Here is a 21,718-nt window from a genome sequence, read left to right on the forward strand (position 1 = left end):
AGATTTGCCTCTTCCTCCACCCTGGATTAAAAAGTTCAACATAAAATGAAAAACGTGGCTGTGTATGACAAATTTGGAGCATTTCTGTTCACTCCCTTTGTGTTAATAAAGTGTATTCCTAGTACTTTTAATATGGGAGGAATATTGTAACCTAATGGCACTTCTTACAATGACAGGGAGACAAAACTGATGGTGGTATGAAGATTTACTGCCAGCTGCAGTAAGAAACAGACACAACTGATATCTGGTTGCCACAACTTCTGAAAGTGTGGAAAACTGACTGAAATATGCATTTTATATTTTAAATTGAGTATTTGTCAAAATGGGGATCTCCCCTGCTCTCGGGCCTGAATCAGCCGAAGTGATTGAGAGCACAGACCGCCATCTCTCTATAGAGGGCACCCACAGACCCAGAATGTCTTGTTTGCTAGAGCTGTGTACATTTTGTATTTGAAAGAGCAGCAAGTCAATGAATCTCGATAATGCGAGAGCCGGGCCACATAACTCACGTTGATAGTCCTTACATTGTGCCAAGAGGCGATAAATCTGCTCTGTGAGACATGAATATGCAGTGGCAGTCAGTTTGGCTTGTTCTTGCTTGCATGCCCCGTAATGCACAGTTTATTCCTCTCCCCCATTCCAAGCAGAAAAATAAAACCAATGAGCCACAGCACTATCTCATCAACAGCTTTCATTAAGCATAAAAGAGTAGCGGTGCATTTTTAAAAACATGCTTAATAGTTGCAAATCATTAATGTTAAAACAAAATATCAATTCATTTTTTTTCCCAGTATTGACTTGTCAGAAATCAAGCTTAAAAATATAATTTGATTCCCTTAATGTCAGATCCTAGTAAACGTTTCTAGGAAACGACACATCTATCCATGTAGCTATTCATTTTAAAGTAAAACATATATTTATATATGATTAATCAACTAAAAGCATGTTTAATTTAAACAGTTTTATTTTAATCCTGGAGAGCTTTAGCTTTAATCTTCTAAAACTTATAAGGTTAAGTTGCCTGTTTCAGTAAGGCATAACTCAACAAGTAAAATGTGTAATTTAAGCAGAAAATTCCATACATCTAGGCTGTCCAGGCTGTGGAGAATGAGACATAATAAGCACTCTGCTTATGTATATGCATGTGACCTGCAGTTTATGGTTGACGGCTCTGTTTGGGGTTTTTTTTCTTCTTCTTTTAATGGCAGGCAGGCGTCAAACAGTTGGGGGATTAATGCACTCACGGACACTGACAGAACGTCTCCAATAACAACGATAAAAAAAGAAACCTGCTTTGTGAGTGGTCCAATCCTCACTTGGCACTTATTTCTTTCATGCTAATAATTTATCCTATTCACAGTGCTCTAGGCAGCTGGATGTTTTTTCTTCTTTTTACTTGGGGCAAAGAAGTATATTGCAATTTCTATCTAATTTCTATCTAAGTGTCTGAAAAAAGACAAGAAGCTCCAACAACAACAGATCGCAATAAGACAAACCCAAAAATACTGTATAATAAAAATGAGAAGATATTAAGAATACCATAATGTACGTGTACACAGCATTTGGGACAAGCAGTGAATCAAGTGATCATTCGGATCCCTCTCACCTCCATAAAACACTTCTTGGACATAGTTGACAACTATGCGTAAGGACGCGTGCCTCTAGTGGCACCGTGGAAGGAGGCTCGTCAGACGCACGCTGATGCACAGCTTTCAGCACTACCTTTCCATCCAGCACAAACTGGAAGATTTGTAAAATCAACACTGTTTAACGGGGGTCCCTTTGAGCAGATTGGACGTTCTTCGATAACCAGCCCTGTGCAATCACCGTGCGCAACTGGAGCGGAGCGTCACGGAGCTGCTTTCCTCCACTGTGTTCTGAACTGTTAGCGTTAATGGAATGAAAGACTGGAGTGACTAAACTCCAACAAGCATTTTATTTCGTGCCACTTAAGTGTATTGAAAATCCTCTGCGCTTTTTCTCTGTTTGGCTTTCGGACGGCAGAATCGTCCGAGACGACCCAAAGTTCCGCAGGCGCAGTTCTCCTCTTCAACAGAGGTGTTGGAGTCCGGCTCGGCTGTTGCCGTGGTACTTGCCAGCAGACAGATAGCATCGTCGGTAGGAGGGGATAAAGAGACTCCTGCAAGCTAATTGTTGCAGCCTGCGTTCGCAGGTGTTTCGCTGATCTGCTTGTGAGGGACTGGCGGCTTCATCCTGATCGGGTCGCTTTTAGACTTGTGAGAAACAGAAAAAAAGAAACCCCGGGAGAATGTTGCACCAAGTACAATGAGCGCTGATTTGTCGCAGACTCCAAAATCCATATATGCTCCGTCGAATTCAGTTTTGATGAGCAATTTTGACTCGTCTTTGGAATTTTAAAAAAGTGGATCCCGCGACTTTACAACCATGCGAAATACTTGGCTGTTCCCCCGGAGTGCGATTAGGGATTACTGGACATCGCTGATTGCATGTCTCTTTTGGATTCAGTACTCTTACGGGATGCCTCATGTTATTCGAATAGGTAAGTTGTCCACGGTTACATTTGCACACACACGTTTGTACTCTAACCCTGAAAGTTGATGCCTATTCAGTGCATTTCAGCGTTCCGCTTTCTCCGCGACAGCAAATAGTTTTTGTAGTAAATAAACAGTCGCTTTCATTTACCGCTCTCCACAGCCGGGTCGGATGTAAATATTAGATTTACTTATACGACGTGCAAATGGTAAGCAACAAGAGAGAAGTGCATTAAAGCGCACGCTGCCAGTAATATCGAGAAACACTCGGAAACCATGCAATGAAATATTGTGGGTTAGTGTGACCTCTATGCACCCTGCTTTGTCTGTTACATTTGCTACAGCCAGCATGTTGAGTCACCAGCTAAATAAGGCTCATTGCCATGCCTTCTGGAAGTAAGTTTTTAAAGACAGTCTGTCAAATTAAAGAACATAGTTATAAATCAGAAAAAACAAGCTCCATCCAAAAGTTTAATATCGTCTTATATAATATATTAAGGGGACAAGGATGTTCCCACAATATCAGTCAAATCACAGAGTAACACGCTTACTATATATAAACAGTAGCATTTTCAGGTAAATCTTGGTTACTTCATTTATCTACACCGACGGACCCTAAAAAAATGAAGCCAGGTGTCTGGTGGCTTTGTCTTTTTCTCATCACTCACAGTGGAACAATGTGCGAATTGTCATCCGGAGCTGGCAATGCGCTGAAACGTTTTGCGCGGCCAAGAGACAGAAACAGAATGAAGATCAATACGTTTTTTTGTCACAAGGCAAATCGTTTTTGACATTTGGCAGAGTGCAGTGCAGGACAATTACTCAAAATGGCACTGGTCCACATTAACATACCATTACAACAGCCTGAGTACAGGGAGTGAGAGCATCTTCCAGCTGTAAATGATGGGCGAAAGTGGAATAATGTTACAAACAGGGATAGCCCATGTGTTACACAGTAACAGCGGGTGAATTGCCTTAATAAACCAGTTGTCTCTTTCTATGACATATCTACAAATCATCAACATCCCACAGTGATTTTGTAATTCATAATTCCTGGCGAGCACTGTGGGTGGTCCCTGAAAAGCTACATTTAAAATAAAGTTATCAGACTCCAACATGAAGATGTATAGCAGCAGTTTATTGCACAATAACCTTGAGTGAACGCTGTTGACCTTCTGCATATTTAATGTGCTTTTTGAATTAAAGCCAAAGAAACACGATGCATACACTCAAGATGTGTGGAATAATGTTTACTGTTGAACATAATATGAAGATATCGGGCAGGCCTGTGTACCTGTGATTGACTACAGTGTTGTGAGGAGCCATGACTCCTGACATCACACTTTATGGACTTTGGTGATGTATTAGAAACTGCATAAATCCTCAGGCTCGCTTTCTTCTGCTCTAACCTGAAATTTTTTTGGTTAAAGGGCATTTTTCCCTCTTATTTCTTTATCTATTTATTTATTTTTATCTTGACAGCAGCTCAATTGAAGACCCGAAATAGACTTGACAGCCTTTTATTTTTAAAAATGTCAAAGTGCTGACAAATTTACCCTGAAATGTGCTACAGTCCTACTATTGCTTTTTATAGAATCTATCATAGCTTCCAGTGCAGGATCAGTTTAGTTGCATGTTTTTTTTATGTTTCATAAGAGTAGAGACATACAGGAAATTGAGAATTTACCCGAATGCCAAAAATAGGGGAAGAAAAAAATCGAAAGGCTCATCTCTCTATAGGATCTTTTAAAACTGAATTTGTATGCATGATAGCTATGTGTGTATTCATGTAATTTGTTTACCTTACAGACAAATATTTGAAAGGTAAAGAAAAGAAAATATATCTCACCATATTTACATTGTGTAATTTTATTCATCATAGTAGCTGGAGTGTATGCAGCCTGCGTGTATTATTGTAAACATACCGCATTGTTCTCGGGGACAGAATGTTGGGTATTGTACAGAACAAATTATTTAGGAATGAGCGCTTTTTTAGAGCTGATGTGCAGCAGACCTGTTTTCCCTGTTTTTTCCTCTCTTTTTTTGCAATTTGATACTTGGTTTGGAAGTCTGTGCACGCACTCTGTGTCACAGCCACTCCACTAAAACCAACAGAGGGCTCTCTTATAGTCAGTGCAGGGTAGCTAATGTTGCTCCTCAACACTGGTTACCAACATAAGCGAACCAGTGAAATTCATCGAGGTGGGCGGTGGTATTTGAGCATGATACTCTCTGTCTGTGCTGTGTCTGCTCTTGGTTAGGTGGCCTGCAGTTCTCCAAGTACACCATCTGGGTAATGGTGGGCATCCAAGGTAGAGTTGTTGCCATTGATTTTAGTGCTTTTACAGTGCATTGCTCTAAGTTGAGGCCAGATGGTCGCTCCGTCTCATTCAGCAGCTTCTATTTGTTGGAGGGAATAAAAGACTACTCCTCCTGTATTTGTCCTCTTACATGCTGTGCTCCTCTTTAGTCTCCCTCTGCTTGCTTTTCATAATTCTTTTTCTCTTTCTGACGTGTTTTGCAATCTCTCATCTCATCTAGGGACCATTTCAGTTGATGATGCAATGTTTTTATAATAAAGACAAAAGTGCTCAAGGATGCGAGTGCAGTATTTTTTTCCGCCTCGCTCCAAAGATAATGTGCGTCCTTAGATAATTTGCATGTTTGCCAACATGGAAAAAGATGGTATACAAATGATTTTATTGGATATGGTAGCAGCTCTTTATGCCTTATTCTGTAGCCCGAGTGCGCGGCATTCTGTCTGCAATTTGCTAATGCTCTACACACACTGCTTTCTTCCCAAGACAGGGATTTGAAAATGTGTTCAGATGAAAATATATTCATAGCGTTCTTGAATTATAATATATCTACCAGTGAAGCATACAGTAATGACAGATTAATATACGTTGTCTCTTTCATCTGCGGATTGATGAAACTAATTTATCATTTGTTGTCTCTTTTTTTCTCTCACTGAGGTTATTCACTGCCTGACAGGGATTTATTGAATAATCAATTACTTTATCTACCTAATACTTAAAGCACTTAATCAGTGTCAGTTAATCAATCTCTTTCATGATTTCGTGTTGATTTCATTTCCTCGGCTCCACAACACCTGGTCACATGCATTTTTCACTTAGGTTTCCTAAAATGCTTTGGGCAGGCAAGACTCCAAATTTAATTATTGCCTGGGAAACAGCCCTGACATTAAAGCTCCGCAGCACTTGAAGCTGTATGCAATGTGACCACTCCGAAACTTGAGTGGGATAAATCGGGTTTGTGGTCACCACTTTTGGTTGAATTCTCCAAACACAGAGCCACTTCAATTTCTTGTCGTTATCCCTGCACCAGCAGCAGAGAGAGACTGAGAAGTTTTCATGTGATTAACTCTTCTAGCGAGCTATAGAGTGTGCAGTCTCCTCTCGCACGCTCCCTGAGATCCTTTTTCGCTTGGGGTCTGTGTAAATGTCTCATCTGAAATGACTCAGACATATTTCAAGAGAGCGCAGAAAACCGTAATGGCACTTTGCAATTCTACTTTTAACAAAGTCAAATCCAAAAGAAGGGCTTGTATCGAGAATTACCCAAAGGAGTGTTGCAGAGAATTAAAAAGTGTTTGGTAATGAAAAAGAACAATAAGGAGATATTGCATCAAAATATGTATCAAATTAAGATGGCCATCAGTTGCTGAGTGGGAATGAATATTTCATTTTCATCTAAATTTAATCCCTCCCTAGACGCAGAGAGAGGGAGGAAGCAGGGAATAAGTAGCCTGCTGGCGGAGACTTGGGGCTGGGAGTTGTTGTGGTGAATATGAACAAAGGCTTGTAGAGGTCACAGAAGAATTGGATACAGAGAGTAGCTTCTTTGATGTGTAATTCCATTATCTGTTAGTGAAAGCAGAGATTGAAATGGGAGGAATACAGCGGTTGTTTTACCTGCAGTAACACACACCCCTTCATCCGCTTGTATAAACATGGATGGATAAACGGACTGCAAAAGAAATAGCAGAGGCCTATTTTCAGTGTCTTACACTCTCGGGCATCTGTATCTTAGCTTACACACACGTGCGCGAACGCATGGACACACACCATATAAACCCATATTCTATCCACAACATTTTCTAAAACATATGTCTGGTCTCACTGGGGCTCTTGTACACAATCCAATTCCATTCTCTCTGTCAGCACACTCGTGGCTCATCATTAGCTTCAATCTCGCTGATGAGAAACGGCAGATGTTCGTTTTGTTGAGCAGAGTACCCGTTTCTGAACGTGCTGCCTTCTCTTCGCGTCTGTGATCCTGTTTCACCGCTTTAGAAGGAAACATGCTTCCACAAACAAACATGTGCTCCAAGCGTGCCGTAATCTCTCTCTTCTGACATGCAGAGCACGTTTTTAAGAGAAGTCATTGACGGCAGTAATCATGTATTAAACATACAGCACGAGTTCAAGTCAGAGAATATTTGGTAAATGGTATGTGTGTGTGATTTTATGTCAAAGACAAGGTGCAACGAATGCATAATGCTACGAAATGTGTTCACGGTGTGTATTCTGATCACATTAACAAGAGTGAACTGCAAAGGAAGTGCAGGTACTTAGCCCTATGTTCAGTCACACACAGTAATGATCATCCAATAATCCAAGCCACTAGGGGCTAATAGAGTGGATCTACCAAACAGTAAGATAATCCTGTGACACAGCAGGGCCCTATCTAGCCCCAGCTAGCTTAGCCTAGCTGCTGCTCACACACCAGATGGTGTTTTCATATCATACTACAAAGTGGGTGCTCCACAGTGAAAAGTCTGCTGCAAGCATATGCTTCTGCCTATTGAAATAAATAAGCCGGCGAGTTCCTTATGGCTATAAATTTCCTCATTTTTATTCAAAATGTGTCGCAAACACTTAAATGTTATATGTGTGTTTGATGTTAACTTGCAGTTTAATGTTAAAAATCACTGGTTGTCATTTGTAATCTTTTATGGATAAAACATAGGGGTCAGTGCACCCGAATTACCAAAAAGCTAACAAATAAAAAAAAAGATTCTTATTTATCGCTGGATTATTTCTGGATTAAAATATTAGAATGATGTACTGTAAAATGTAAATTATACTTGAAGAAAAAAAAGCAAAAGGAAGAAAAAGATGTGCCGCTCGCCTACAGTTTAAGGGTATAACAAGCAAACGGTGACCTTGTATTCTTACACTGAATTATAAAGATTATTTGACGACCATATAAATATTCCTGTTAGTGTATAATATCAGGCTACTTCCCAGAATAATTTCCCATTAGGGAATAAATGACATCTCTTATAAATTTTACACAGCTTCTCAGGTTTGTTGTAGTTCAATAGTAGCTTTTCTCGATATGTAGCACCTAAGAATAGTCGGGAACCTCTGATGTCAGTGTCTTTCTTAGCTTACTGCTAAACTCTACTATCCATACCAGCATGGCAGTTGTGTTGGCAGGTGCGTTGCGTAACTGTTACGCTGAAACTTACACCTATCTAACCACTTTATTGCTGAAAGCAGCAACTTAATTAACCCTGTCGGCATGCACTTCACATTGGCTACATGGATTTAATGGTACTTCTTACTACACACTCGAGCTGATCATTTCCCGCAATGCTGCACCTACGTAGCACAGGGGTTAGACTGAGGCGTAGTGATACAAGAGCATCATTACAAGTCAGGTTTCTGCTGCTCTCATCAGCTAATGTAGGGATCTTGAACTGGTACTTTGAAGCACTCACCTTCAGGGGCTGCCCTGCCCCCCCCTGTTAATTTGGATGATAAACCTTTTTAAAAACTCATCACTGAACTCGGTGTCGAGGTGTCAATCAAAGAGAATAACTTGACTGATTTTTTTCCTTCAATTTGCCTGATTTCGCCTGTGGGCTCCTCGGGGACTCAATGTCACTGTAGCACGATGTGTGCTTTTTGGACTTGACAGTGTTTTGAAATTCATGGCATGTCAATGTTGGCTATTTCCTTGTGAATGTTTCTGTACCAAGGCAATGAATTAAATTTCATGCTCTAGCCATTTGTCTTTATTATGTGCCCTTGTCCTTTCCATTTGACTCTTCAATCTCAGCCCTCCTCGGGGCTCTGCTGGAAAAAGTCGAATAACAACATCAAAACTGTTTGAGAAGAGAGCTTGATCACAGGGCATTTCACTTTCAGGGTCATGCTGGTAATAAAACATAGTTAATTAGAATGATCTTGTTGGAGGTAATTCGGTGATTATTTTTTTTTATATTTCAGCACGGGGAGCAATTTGTCTTCACTGTTCCAGACAGACTGTATATGTTTGCAAGCCACGCACACGCCATAGGCACACAAAATACTGCAGGAGGCGGAGGAAAGGGAAAAAGAATGAGGGTGGCTACATAGATGAAGCTAGGGGACTCTTATTTAGCTGGTTAATTAGCTTGAACCTTTTGATCCCAATTTTAAAACTCACCACATTGCAATGCTGGCTTCTTTTGTGTGCTGCCCCAAGCCAGATAAAACGCAGCTTTATTCTTGTGCCTTTTTAACACCAAGGCTTTCACCAGAGCTGTATTAGCTTTGCTTTCCCTTCCTCCAAGAGCGTCATCCTTATCTGTTCCCAGACGCTCTGTGTAAAACCTGGTCACCTCTGACACCTCAGTTACATACAGTTATGCACACGTATTGCAATAACAAGACCTTTTCTTCCCGCAGCTTTAAAGCAATCAGAATTTGACAGTGGAGGTATCAGCCACATTGCACAGGTTTAAATCCTATTTGACTTGGGCTAAGGACAATGAATGGAGGGTGACACTGTTTCATTCTGCCCTTTTAATCAAGCTCTCATTGTTATAGGTGCACTGCAAATGTCAGGTCTTGGTTGTGTGATTCCCTCAAATTGCTGTTCCATGACTGTAGGGAGACGTGAGTGCACGAGCACATGTTTAGGAGGGGGAGAGAGTGAGAGAAAAAGAGGAAGTGTGAGTGTGTGCATGACAAGGGGATGTATAAGGGGAGCTGGCATAGAGTCCCTGGAGCGTAGGGGTAGAGCAGGAGTTACTAATCAACTGTGAGAGAGCAGGCTAGAGAAGACTCACCCTCTATTTCCCCCCAGATAGAAAGTGAAGGAACAGATAAGACAAACCTCTTCAGGCCAAAAACACTACAAATGAATGGCTATCACCAAAAATATCTTCGGGGGGGGGGGCAGAAATCCTTTCCTTCACACTCTGCCTCACACATCTGTTTTCACCCCTTTCCTTTTCATCCCAGCAATAACAAATGCGAGGACTACCACTACAACTGCATAAGACTCAGGGGTTACCTCGCTAGCCCCTCTACTCATCCCTCCACTGATGGATAGCCAGGAGGTTGGAAGCCAATGTCGATTTAGTTAACACAGCCAATACCCAGAAGATTCCACACAGCACTCGCACTGTGTGCAGGCGAGACAATCTGGGATAGTCTGTCCTCCGTCTCAGCAAGTGTTTTACCGGCTGCCGATCTACTGTCCAGGTCGCCCCCGGAGAACAGTGTGGTTAACCGCAAAAATGTTCCCCTGTGACTCATCTGAAGACAGCTTGTCTGCATGTGACCAACCTCAGATATATGGAATGAGACAGAGATTATCATTGACAGGAAAGAGAATGAGAGACTGTGGGTGTTTTGAGGCTGGCAGGACGTTTTAGGAAAGCTATTAGTGATGCTTGTATGAATTGCAGCTTTTAATGTAAAGCCAAAAAAAACCCTAGCAACTATCTGTCCCTGAGGGGTTTTTTTTAATACCCTTTTAGATGAGGTTTGAGAAGTACAGATGGCTGTCATAGTAACCACTTAGTTGGCGATCTAGATTGATTAGTGTAGATTATAGCTTGTGATTAAGCAGCAGGTTTTTTGTTCAAATCAATTCTCTATCACAGAGAGTTAATGAAGAATTAGGCTTCTGATTGTTCCTAAATCATGTTTTTCAGTTTCAAGTGCTTCTGTTTTTAGCCTCAAATATTGTTTTCCTCTCTTCAGTGTTGCTGTTGCACTGTCATTGCATCCGCAGTCAGTGTTATTTATATCAGGTTAAGAAGTTTGTTGATGTTTTTTGATGTTGATGTTGCATTTCATCTGCTTTTGCCCCCCTAAACTTTCCTGCTTAGTGGTTACAGTGTTTAAGAAAATGCTGCTTAATATCCCATCCGAATCCTCAATGTCAGAGTTATGTTTTGACTCGTATAGAGAAATAAAACAGAATTAGTTCAGTGAAAGATTTCTAATTTCTGAATAAAATCAGACAAACTGCCAGCTATGTTCCTAATTGCTTTTCACCAAGACTGAATATAATACCATGGAATTTGCCTGCTCCAAAATAATCTGCAATCAGGAAGCATTATCTGGTTTGATGAAAAGGATCAATTGAAGTAATGCTGCAATAATCATATGCAAATTTAATGAGGCATCTGCAGTGTATTAGTCTGATTATTTTCACTGCTAAAGCAAACAATGCATGTCCTTCTTGCCTGCCATTTTAGTCAGAAATGGCATAAAAACATTAGCGCTGAATAAGATTAGCAGTTTTTAAAGCACAGTTACAATTTCTATTTACTATGTAAAATGTTGCATTTGCCTCTATGCGTTTGCTAAAAATGGCATCAATCCTCAATTAAATGTTGCTTGTAATTTTAGTCCATGGCATCTACATGTAAAAACTGGGACTTGGAGAAGAAAAAAAGAACAATTTACTTTAATAACATGTCTAGGGTTACAAATCTAAGCTTACAAATTTAAACTGTAACACTGTTTAGAAATGTCAATGTTACAAATGTCTTGTAAAGTCTATTCTAATATCACAAACCGTAGGGAAGTGGGAATGATGATGGCAATAAAGATATGCAACTATGATGAGGCTTTTATGTCTCTTGCCTTCCTTTTCTTTTAATTCCTGACAAATACGTATATAAATAATTTTTGTTTAAACAGCCAAACTGCGATTGCAGACATTTGCCTCTCCCATTTACACCAATATGTTTTTTCAGCTATATTGTTGCTAATAATTTTCAGAAGATTGACCACATTAAAAAAATAATTGGCTGCATGCTGGCATCAGAGATTTAATGTTCAGTTAATATCCTGCTCAGCCTCTGTCTGCACTGCTCACATATGGAGCGTATTGTCTGCCAGAGTGACAATTCTTTTAAATGTGGTCAGGTCCATTTAAATTAAATAAATCGATTTAAAATGTGCTAGTTCCTTCTTGTCAAATGTGCATATTCCGACATATATGAAAATTTGAGATTAGATGGAAAATTGTGTGTTATTTTCTATCGGGACCTGGTGCAGCACAATCCACAGGTTTATATTATCTACTAGTCTGTAACATAGCTTGAGCTCCTCATCAATATTCTAACTAAGCACAGTCAGAGGCGACAGGATGAGCGTGTGTGTGCGCCAATGATTTTTTGAGTGGTGGCTATTAGTGAAGGGAAGCCTCTCCAGCCACTGTTAATCTTGAAACAGGACAGGAGGAGCTATTACCTCCAATTATGTGGTGTGGTGAATTTTACAAGTGCGAGTCCCATCTAGCTGTACGACAGGGCTCCAGTTTTTTGTTTTAATTACACATACCATAGTTAAAGGGACCCCAGTCTTCCCCTTTTCTGGTCCTCTTTCTTGTCTTCTTCTTTCCCTCATCTTCTCGTCCTTATGAAAAGATTAAAATTACCACTTAAATCTTGTTCTTTTTAAGGTGGGTAAAATAAAGCTTATAAGTCGCATTCATCGCTTCACTTCTCTTTTTCACCAGACAAAAACTTTAACATATGCTCATTGTGGTAATTCCTTGCCAGAGTAAAATGAGAACTCCCTTCTCTCACCTTTTTGACCCGTACACCTTCTGTCTCCTTAGCACACTGTATTACAAGACTTGCATTTCAATTTGCAAGCCCAATCATCAGGATCTTATAAGCCTGCTGGTTGGAAAGCAATTGAGCCTCATTCAATCTGCTCCCTTCGTGTTTCCAATCCATTCATGATTTTTTAAAGATATTAAATGGCTTGAAAAAAATCTCTTGCAGAACCAAAAGTTTCTTGGTCTTTCGTTTCTTTTGTCTTTTTTCCTAACCGTTGATTGCACCCTCCAGCCACCTTTGCTTCCATCCAGTACTTCCCTGGTCATCTGTGCACCTTGATTTGAGAGTCGAAGGTTTGGGGTGGGGGTGGAACTAACATGGAAATAAGCTGGTGATTGCCTTCCTTCCAATGTGGTGATGGAGGGCTTGAGTGATCGTGCCCCTTGAGCCCCTCCTTGGTGGCTGATTAGCTGTGGAGCCCTGGAGATCCAGAGTGACACACTGGCTCATCAGACTCTACTCCGCTTGTCAGGGACCACCTTGATTACATGGTGCTTCATAATTGTTCCTCATTCGGCTTCAGTGTCCAGTGTGGTGCAAGCTCATCATCATATGAGAGAATGCACCATATGAAGCTTGACATTTCTTATTGCTGGTCAAAGAAGAAAAAGTTCAAAAAAATGCCATCCAGCCAGGACATATGTGTTGCTAACATACGACAATGTTCTTTAGGGCTTTGACTGCATTGTCTCAGAGTCCTGATCTCTCAGTTACAAAAGATAATCAATGGAAAATGAAAAGTCTATCCAGATGCCGGTAAAAATAAAGCATTGTTATTCTAACTGATGCAAGGTTGCACTACACTGCAATCGCAGAAGAGGTTTATGTGAAGGAGTGCTTGCTCCAGATACTGGTCCCTTTCTGCCAACACCAGCGATGGCAAATGGGCCTGGTGTAATGTCTTTTTTAGTAAGGCAATTGAAAAAGAAGAGAGTCATCATGGCATTTATAATCACTGAGTTGGTAGACATGATTGAAAGTTAAAGCAGTCAGAACTGAGAACTCGAAGGACTCTGACCCGGGTTATTGATTCATATGGCTTATGTGGGTGAACTGCCCGAGGTGTGAAACTCATCAAATCATAGACTGTATTAATTATTTTTATGTTCTGGCATTAGCCTCAGGTGACACTTGAATTCCTTAAAGTTGAGAGTTATGCCCACGCAACAGCAATCAAGCTGTAATTCCTTGGCCAAGTCTAGTATGAAGCATGTGCAGGGCATAGTTCACAATCCTGATGGCCTGAGGAAAAGAGCTTTTTCTTTGAGCGTAGAAGCAGATAGTCTGTCGCTGTGGTTTATAATCCTACTAGTTGCGGCTCTGTAGCGTCAAGAGTGTAGATGCAATGGTACACTCCACTTGGCTGAACAAACTACTTTCTCCATGATCTTAGGCAGAGCAGTTTGATTGATTTTGCTGGCATTCAGTAAGAAGTTGTTGACCTTGCATCACAGTGTTATGTCCCCCATCTCTTCCAGGCCTACCTAGAATTGTTGGTAATCCTGCCAATCAAAACTGTGTTAACTTGAGAATGGATTCTGAGCTGATCCTGCCGCAACATTTATCGGTGTACAAATATTGCAGCAAAAGAGCAAGTAGATAACTTTGGGGGCCACCTGTTTTAAGGCATTTGGAGGTGTTGTATATTTTCTGATAGTATTAGAAAAGGGTATATTTTAACCCAAACCATGATCTTCAAATACTTTCTGTACTCAACCCTAAGTACTTGTGCCTAATTGAGATAAAAAAAATTGTAAAATGTCAATTAAATGTTGAAATTGTCCCAGTTAAGGCAGGAAGTCCAGTCTACTGGTGTAAAGGGGGGTGTTTTTGTGCTACAAGTGCTGCTATCTCACCCTCCTCGTAACAGACTTTTTTATCATTTTAAAGTGGAAGTTATGTTGTTTGATTAAATAACAAGATATGGTTCAGAAAAAAATAGCATGGTAATACTCAAAAGATCATTTGTTCAGAGGACTTATGGTTAACCCCAGGCCCATTAATGGGCTGTTGCATGCTTTGGTTGCTGAACCGAAAGATTAGACTTTACATATTCGTCTTAAGCTAAACATTGCATCCCATGCATCAGACAGCTCTGTTACTCTGGTTATGCTTTCAGCTCCCTCGGACCCTTGCTCTGCCTCTGGGGACAGACACAGCAGGACTGCTGTGTTCCCACATTGCGAGTTTTGATTCAGCAGATAGCTGGCATGACCTCCAGTCACTCAGCCCACTCAACCAAGATACATGAAATGACATATCCGTTGTTTTGGCTCCTGGAAGCTATTGTCCATGTTCAAGTCACAAATGGCAAATATGGAGTATGACTTGAAATGTGATAGATGGCTTCGTGTTTTGTAGAATAACTTGCTGACTATTTTTGATGTGTGCAATGGCATTTAAGACCATGCCACTTTATATCTTATTTCTGTGACCACATGCTTGTTCATGTCGAAACTCTTCCTTTACTCCCCAGTTGGCTTTTTGCAGCTGTCAATCTTTGGAAAAATTCACTTGCTAACATTTGCCAGTGTCCTTTCCTTGGTTTATTTCCTGTCATCATTTTTCCTATAGCAAAAGTAATTGCAGAGTCGTGCCTTACCACTGCAGTTGCTTTTTCTTGATCACCTGGCTTTCTGTGAACTTTTATCTTTGATGGTACATTTGCTTCATTCATCTATTATAATTTAGGTGATTTAAGCGGCTCTACATTTACTAGATGTGGAGTATAATACATCCTTTACTTATAGTGCCGCAGCTCCGAAATATGAAAAAAGGCCTCGGTATAAGGGTGATAGACTTCACAGTGCTTGAAGAGGCTTGTATTGAAAAGTAAAACCACCATGACACTCAGTGCAACCATTTACATAAGAAGCACAGCTGCAGCAGATGACTGAGTCCTAACATGATTGATTTGTTCAGTCAAAACATAAAAACCAGTCAAGGTGTTTGCCATCCACTAAAGACAGAATATCTGCTTCATCAGGTGTCCCTGAAGAACTCTGTAACCATGGTATAAATGATATGTGGGTTTATATCACTTTTTAAATGGATGTCTGTGTTTACATATTTCTGAGTGGTCACAGGAAAGATAATAAAGATACATTAAGTGATAGCATGACGTTTTTTCCCCCCAAACCGACTATGCAATTATTTTGATCACGTCACTGATGCATAGGAATCATTTTAACTGCTTTTTTCTGCATTTTGTTGTCCTTTTCATTTGATCTCTGCTCAGTTATTTTTACATAGGAGCACTTCACAACGTAACTCTTCTCAGGGCATGGTATATTGTATGATAAAGATAGAAACCTTTTGGGAAAAAACATTACATTACTTGTCAGTGCTATTTATTTAGCAGAGCAAGTGACCAAGCTAAGTGTTTCTCACTAGTGATTTTGATGAAAATATATATATATATATTTTTTAATCTGAAACATTTTAATGCTTGCTATAGAAATGCACCATTGCTGTATATGGTCTTCATTCTAGATTGTTCTGAGGGCATATTAAGGAGAAACGTATGTCTTACGTCCTACACATTTTGCATTGTCAACAAGATGGAATAAAGAGAAACATATAGACTAACTGGTCAAGGTCAGAGGTTTATACAGCGATATCTGTCAGCCAGAGCTATAATTTTGGTAACCAGGGAAATGTCAGGAAAGCTTGTTGCGTGTCTTCTGGTTGGAGCACATGTGAAGTACTGTACCATTCGTCACCTTACTTCACTGCTAATGAAAGATATTGGAGGTTATTGTTTTTCCTGTTCAGAAAATGTAACTTAAAGGTTAAACCATTATTTGGGAACTTTAGGCTAAGAATACACTGATTGGATTAAATTGTGGCAATAAAGGATTCCTGACTACATTACCTTTATATTATAACAGGTCATTCTTACAAAGTCAGTGGCGACTGAAGCTTGGAGAGATCCTATCTACTTGCAGGTCACACATTAAATAGTATTGTTTGTGCTTGGTACTGCATGTCAAAATGAATGTGCTAAATAAAAAAAACACAACAGGATTATATCAGATGTGAAGGTGCATTATTGCTATATTAGATTCTTTGGCCAATCTCTTTCCTCTTGGAGGTCATCAATGTGGAAATGATTTACTACTGCTCAGTGGTGGAAGTCCACCAAAGCTGATCAATGCATGAAAAATGGGGCCGATTATTTCTTTGCTTAGTATCAACATTTTATGTGCACATGTGCAATTCTCAGATCTACATTGTCAAGTAAGGTAAAATTAACTTGAACATGCCATCCTACAGTTTATACCAAAGAAAAATGTGCATGGCTCTCATTTCCATGACTAATCTACAAGTGAAGTCTGTGTGATAACATAATTAATGGTTCATGGAAATGTGGACTCTACTGTTAGTCAGTGGCAGACTCTTAAGTGCACGCTGTAACATGAGCAAGAAAAACACCGAGTAAGAAAGACATACTCTCTAAAAGAAAAGCAATGGACTGGAGAGTTGAGACAGTCTATTCATCTAGTACCAGCAGTGATGGAGTCTCCTCCTAAATCTGACTCAGTTATTTTACACTCATACTCGGGGTGCAGGCCACCCGAGACCAAGAGAAATGTAACAGCTGCCTTGCTGCTCTGTCTGGCATTCTTACAACCCTTTCTGTTAGAGCCCCTATGCATCTCTAGTCTACAGCCAGAGGGATAGTGCAGGTGGGTCCATCATTTCTTTGTGCACCAGTTTTCCCACTCTCCCATTTGCACTACGCAAAATGGGTGTGACTCTGCAGCCTTCTACTTCCCTGGACAGACAGGATGTTGAAGAAAGACAGTTTTTCCAGTTTTTGCCTTCACCTCTTAATGCCACACTGCCGTTCCGTCAATATAACCAAGAGGGGCGATGGAGGAGGAAATAACCTCAGTCCTCAGGAAGGAAGCAAGGAATAATGACAGTCCTTCAGTTGATGGCACAGATGGGCTTTGTCTACAGTGTTTGCCACTGTGTAGCCAATTGCATTGCATTAAAGTTCAAATAAAAATGCTTTTTTTTAAAAGCACAGTGTACATCAGTAATAAAATAAAATTTCAACATTTAAATTTAATCTTATCTTGCAGCTCTACATGAAAGCGTTGCCATTGGGCTAATTCGTTGAGGGCTAATTGATCACTGATTGAGGCTGATATCATTTAAATTAATTGATGTTAGTGTTTTTTAATCTCATGTTGTGCTTGAATTCTGTATATCTTGGTATCATTATGGAAATATATGTTTTCTTAAATACTGAAGGTAATGCCTCTTGAATGATACTTCATAAATCAGCACAGAGTGGCTGTTACTGCTTACATCACTCATTTGATGTGTTTTATATGTACTGAAAAAGGCAGCAGGTCAATAAGGTTGCAGGAAGCTATGGAAAGAGTGATTGTTTTTCCATAACCTATATTTAAATGCATCAGACTATCTTACAGTTCTGATCAGACTAGTCGCTAAAAAAGTGAGAAATCTCTGCCATGGCGGATGCTTGATGTTTTTCAACCATTGTTGTGTAATCAGATTGCTTTATATGTATAAATACCTAGTGTTTTTAGCATCACAAAAATGATCTGAACTTCCATTGTTAAAGGGTGAAACGTTACCCCCAAGTCCACTGTCTATTCTCAGTGTATTTCTTCTGTATTGGCTTAACAATATGTAATGTCTCTCAGCGCTGCACAGTTTCCTGGTTATGCGTCACAGCTGGAGACAGAGACACTCACCTCAGTTCAAAGTACGGTATGTAATTTTGTTGACAAGCTGTAGCTGGGTGCTGGGGAGTATGCTTGGGAAGACATTTTCTGTATTCCCTCTCGGAAAAATCTGTATCCTGACAGTTTTTCAGTGTTCTGTGCGAAGATCTTTTAAGTGGAGCATCTAGATATGGTTGAAAATGTAAGCTGTGTTAACGATAGAGCCAACATAATTAACTGCTTATGTACTTATGATTACTTACCACATGACGTTAACTTGTCCGCCAGTGTGGATGTGAGACAATCATGGTGACAAAGTAGGATCTAGTGAATAAGGCCCCAGTCACCCAGGCCTTGATACTGGTCTGCAACCACTGGCAACCGCTGGTCTTGAAGTAAAAATTAATATTTCCAACTGGTGGCAAGTGGTTGCTGGAGGTTGATGCAGCTCTGAGCCACAACTTTTACTTCGGTAGTAAACCTTCTCCACTTCCAATTTCTGTTGCACTTTCTCAAGTTTTACTATAGCTATGCTAATGGTTAGCAGAGGTGTGGACTCGAGTCACATGACTTGGACTCGAGTCAGACTCGAGTCATTAATTTTATGACTTTAGACTTGACTTGAAAAAATGTTGTAAGACTTGTGACTTGACTTGGACTTTTACACCAATGACCTGGGACTTGAATTGGACTTGAACCGGTTTACTTGAAAAGACTTGATATTTCACCCCAAATATAAAATTTAACATACATATTATATAGAGATTGAAAATGTGACGTCATTCAGGGGTAAAACCGCAAAGGATTCTGGGAACTCGTGGCAAGAGGTACTAGCGCACGCAGGCTTTCAATTGAAATCACAGCGATAAAAAAGAAACACAAAAATGGCAAGAAGCTGTTGTATTATTAACTGCAATAGCCGGTCGCATGACAGCCACGGGAAGCCGACGGGTAAAGAGATCGGTTGTTATCGGATTACGTCGTTGAAGAGAAATTGTTCGAGCCATGTTTCCGAAGTAACAAAGAGGCGACGGGTGGCCTGGATTGCAGCCATTCAAAGACCAAATATAACGTCCCAGAACACTCCAGCTCACAGGTTAGTCTGCTCCAAGCATTCCCACAAAGGTCAGTCTTCTGTTGTAGTTAATGCGTCATTTTCATAACATAATTGGTGATATAGGTTACAAGCAAGTCTGGCGCTGAACAGAAATTGTCGCTCCTTTGTTTGTTGTGCATAAATAGTGAATTGTCCTGACACAATATTGCATTTCGCTTCTGTTATTATGGTACATTGACAAAAACATATACTTTTATTCACAGGATAAAACAGGTTTTTTGTATCACTAATTGCCCAGTACGATTACAGCATACAGTATTATTGTCACTGCTACATTTCTGTAACGCGTACCAGAAATTATTTCCACTGCTAATTAATTACCGTTGAGCTTAAATGTCCTATTAATAAACGGTTAACGATTGTGTATTTATGAAGACGATTTGTGAGACTGGTAAACTTATGATATGTACGATGGTCTTTCGTTCTACACGGTGCATTTCAAGGTCCTGCACCCATCCGTCGGTAAACTGTACCTGGGCTTGTTGCAGTGACCTGAAGTTACTACTTTGGCACGACACCGGTCCTACAACCGCATCCAAGAATAACATGCAGCTTATCTCAGAACTGTCGGTGAAAATTATTCTTGGAGCTAGGTTTAATTGAGCTGCATTTTAAAGAGGTGCAATTTCACAATTTGTGTATATTTTCCAAGTTCACTATTTTGTCATGTGTTGAGAAAAACACAGATTTAAAAATTACATGGTCTAATATTTACATTTAGCATAACTGCAACATTATTTTTTCTTTTTTTTCTTTTTAAAGACTCGAAAGGACTTGAAATTCAAAATTTCAGACTTGTGACTTTACTCGGACTTTTACACCAGTGACTTGAGACTCGACTCTGACTTGCCTGACATTACTTGAGACTTGACTTGAGACTTGAGGATAAAGACTTGAGACTTACTTGAGACTTGCAAAACAATGACTTGGTCCCACCTCTGATGGTTAGTGAGTATCGCCACACAAACATGAAAAACTATAGGCAACCATGGCAATCCGCTAGCAACCAAAACATTTGGTCAACTGATTTCAACCAGCAACAACCAGTAACATCCAGGAACCACTGCCAGTCAGCTTGGGAATACATATTTTTCTCTAGCAATCCATGTTTGTATCATGTCCAATATAGTGGAGAACTCTTGAAATGTGCGCAAGACATCATGTAAAAAACCTCAAGAATGACATTAAAGTTGTAGCGTTAATGGGTACCCTGTTGAAGGTATCGAGTTGATAGAACCTCAATACCTTAAAAAAGATTAGTATTTGAGATAGTTGTATTTCAGCTTCAGAGATGGCCTTTTGTCATGTAAACAATGAGGTGTACTTGTGTTGAAAATCAGAAAAAATGCTATATATATTTCTTGTTCATGTTTTTTTCTGGACGTAGTGCATTATTCATCTTCGATGCTCCTTGGTTGCTCATTAGCTTTTGTAATGGTAAAATACTAGTGATCAAAACTGGTTGTTCATACGTCTGTGAAGGTTCTCAGTCATCCAGGTCATCGTAGTCTAAGGAGCTTGGAAAGAAAAGCGTCTGGACTTCTTTAAGTTGCTTGAAGACGTTTCACCTCTCATCCGAGAAGCTTCTTCAGTTCTAGGGTCAAATAGTGGAGAGTCCCAGATTTAAACCCCGTTGGAGTTTCCCCCCCCAAAGGACCCCCTGATGATCCTCTACCTAATCACATGAGCCAAGGTGTGAAAACGGGTGTGGGTCACAATCAGCCAAGATTTCGGGTGAGCTCATTGTGAAATCTAGCCCCACCCTATCATGTGATTTCCTGAGGTCAGATGGCCCAGGGTGTGAGTGGGTGTTAAGGCGTCTGGGAAGGGATCTCAAAACTGGATTATAGATGGCAGACAGTTGGTGTCGTAAGTCACCGCCTCTGTTCAAAGATGGTCGCCATTTATGTCCACTGTGAGCGACCATCTTTGACCATCTGTGAGCGACCATCTTTGAACAGAGGCGGTGTCTTACAACACCAACTGAGAGAGGATCATCAGGGGGTCCTTTTGTCCCTCTTTGGGGGCATACTTCCACGGGGTTTAAATCTGGGACTCTCCACCATTTGACCCTAGAACTGAAGAAGCTTCTCGGATGAGAGGTGAAACGTCTTCAAGCAACTTAAAGAAGTCCAAACGCTTTTCTCTCCAAGCTCCTTAGACCGGTTGTTCATACATTCACCAGTTATTTCACAACTGCATTGTATTGATTTGCGATTCTACTACATGTACTGTAGGCAGGTTCAAACGTGCACAAGGAGAGGACCTTCACGAAAAGATCATCAAAATTAACCACCACTAACAAAATAGAAACACCATAGGACAATTCATTGTTCTAGAGATGTACTGCATTTTGTGCTTTGAAAAAATATTTGTCATACCACTGGTCCTTGCTTTTATCTGCTTGCTTTTATTTAATTCAGTTTCAGCTATAGTATGGTAGTTTTTTTTTTAGGATTTTTTGAGTGAGAGATGGATTGATGTATTGGATGGAGTGAGATAC

At 40.2% G+C, this 21,718-nt stretch overlaps 1 protein-coding gene across 2 annotated transcripts in view; it reads left to right on the forward strand.

The window, feature by feature from the left end:
* The first annotated feature begins 1,796 nt into the window (after positions 1-1,796).
* Positions 1,797-21,718, forward strand: part of grik3 (glutamate ionotropic receptor kainate type subunit 3) — a 96,881-nt gene continuing 76,959 nt past the window's right edge. For both annotated transcript variants that reach the window (XM_080896113.1, XM_080896114.1), the window contains exon 1: positions 1,797-2,521. In XM_080896113.1, the coding sequence (XP_080752239.1) occupies positions 2,407-2,521 (115 nt within the window). In that variant the 5' untranslated portion in view covers positions 1,797-2,406. The remainder of the gene's footprint in view (positions 2,522-21,718) is intronic.

Source organism: Rhamphochromis sp. 'chilingali', assembly GCF_963969265.1.
Source record: "Rhamphochromis sp. 'chilingali' genome assembly, chromosome: 11".
NCBI classification, from domain to species: Eukaryota; Metazoa; Chordata; class Actinopteri; order Cichliformes; family Cichlidae; genus Rhamphochromis; species Rhamphochromis sp. 'chilingali'.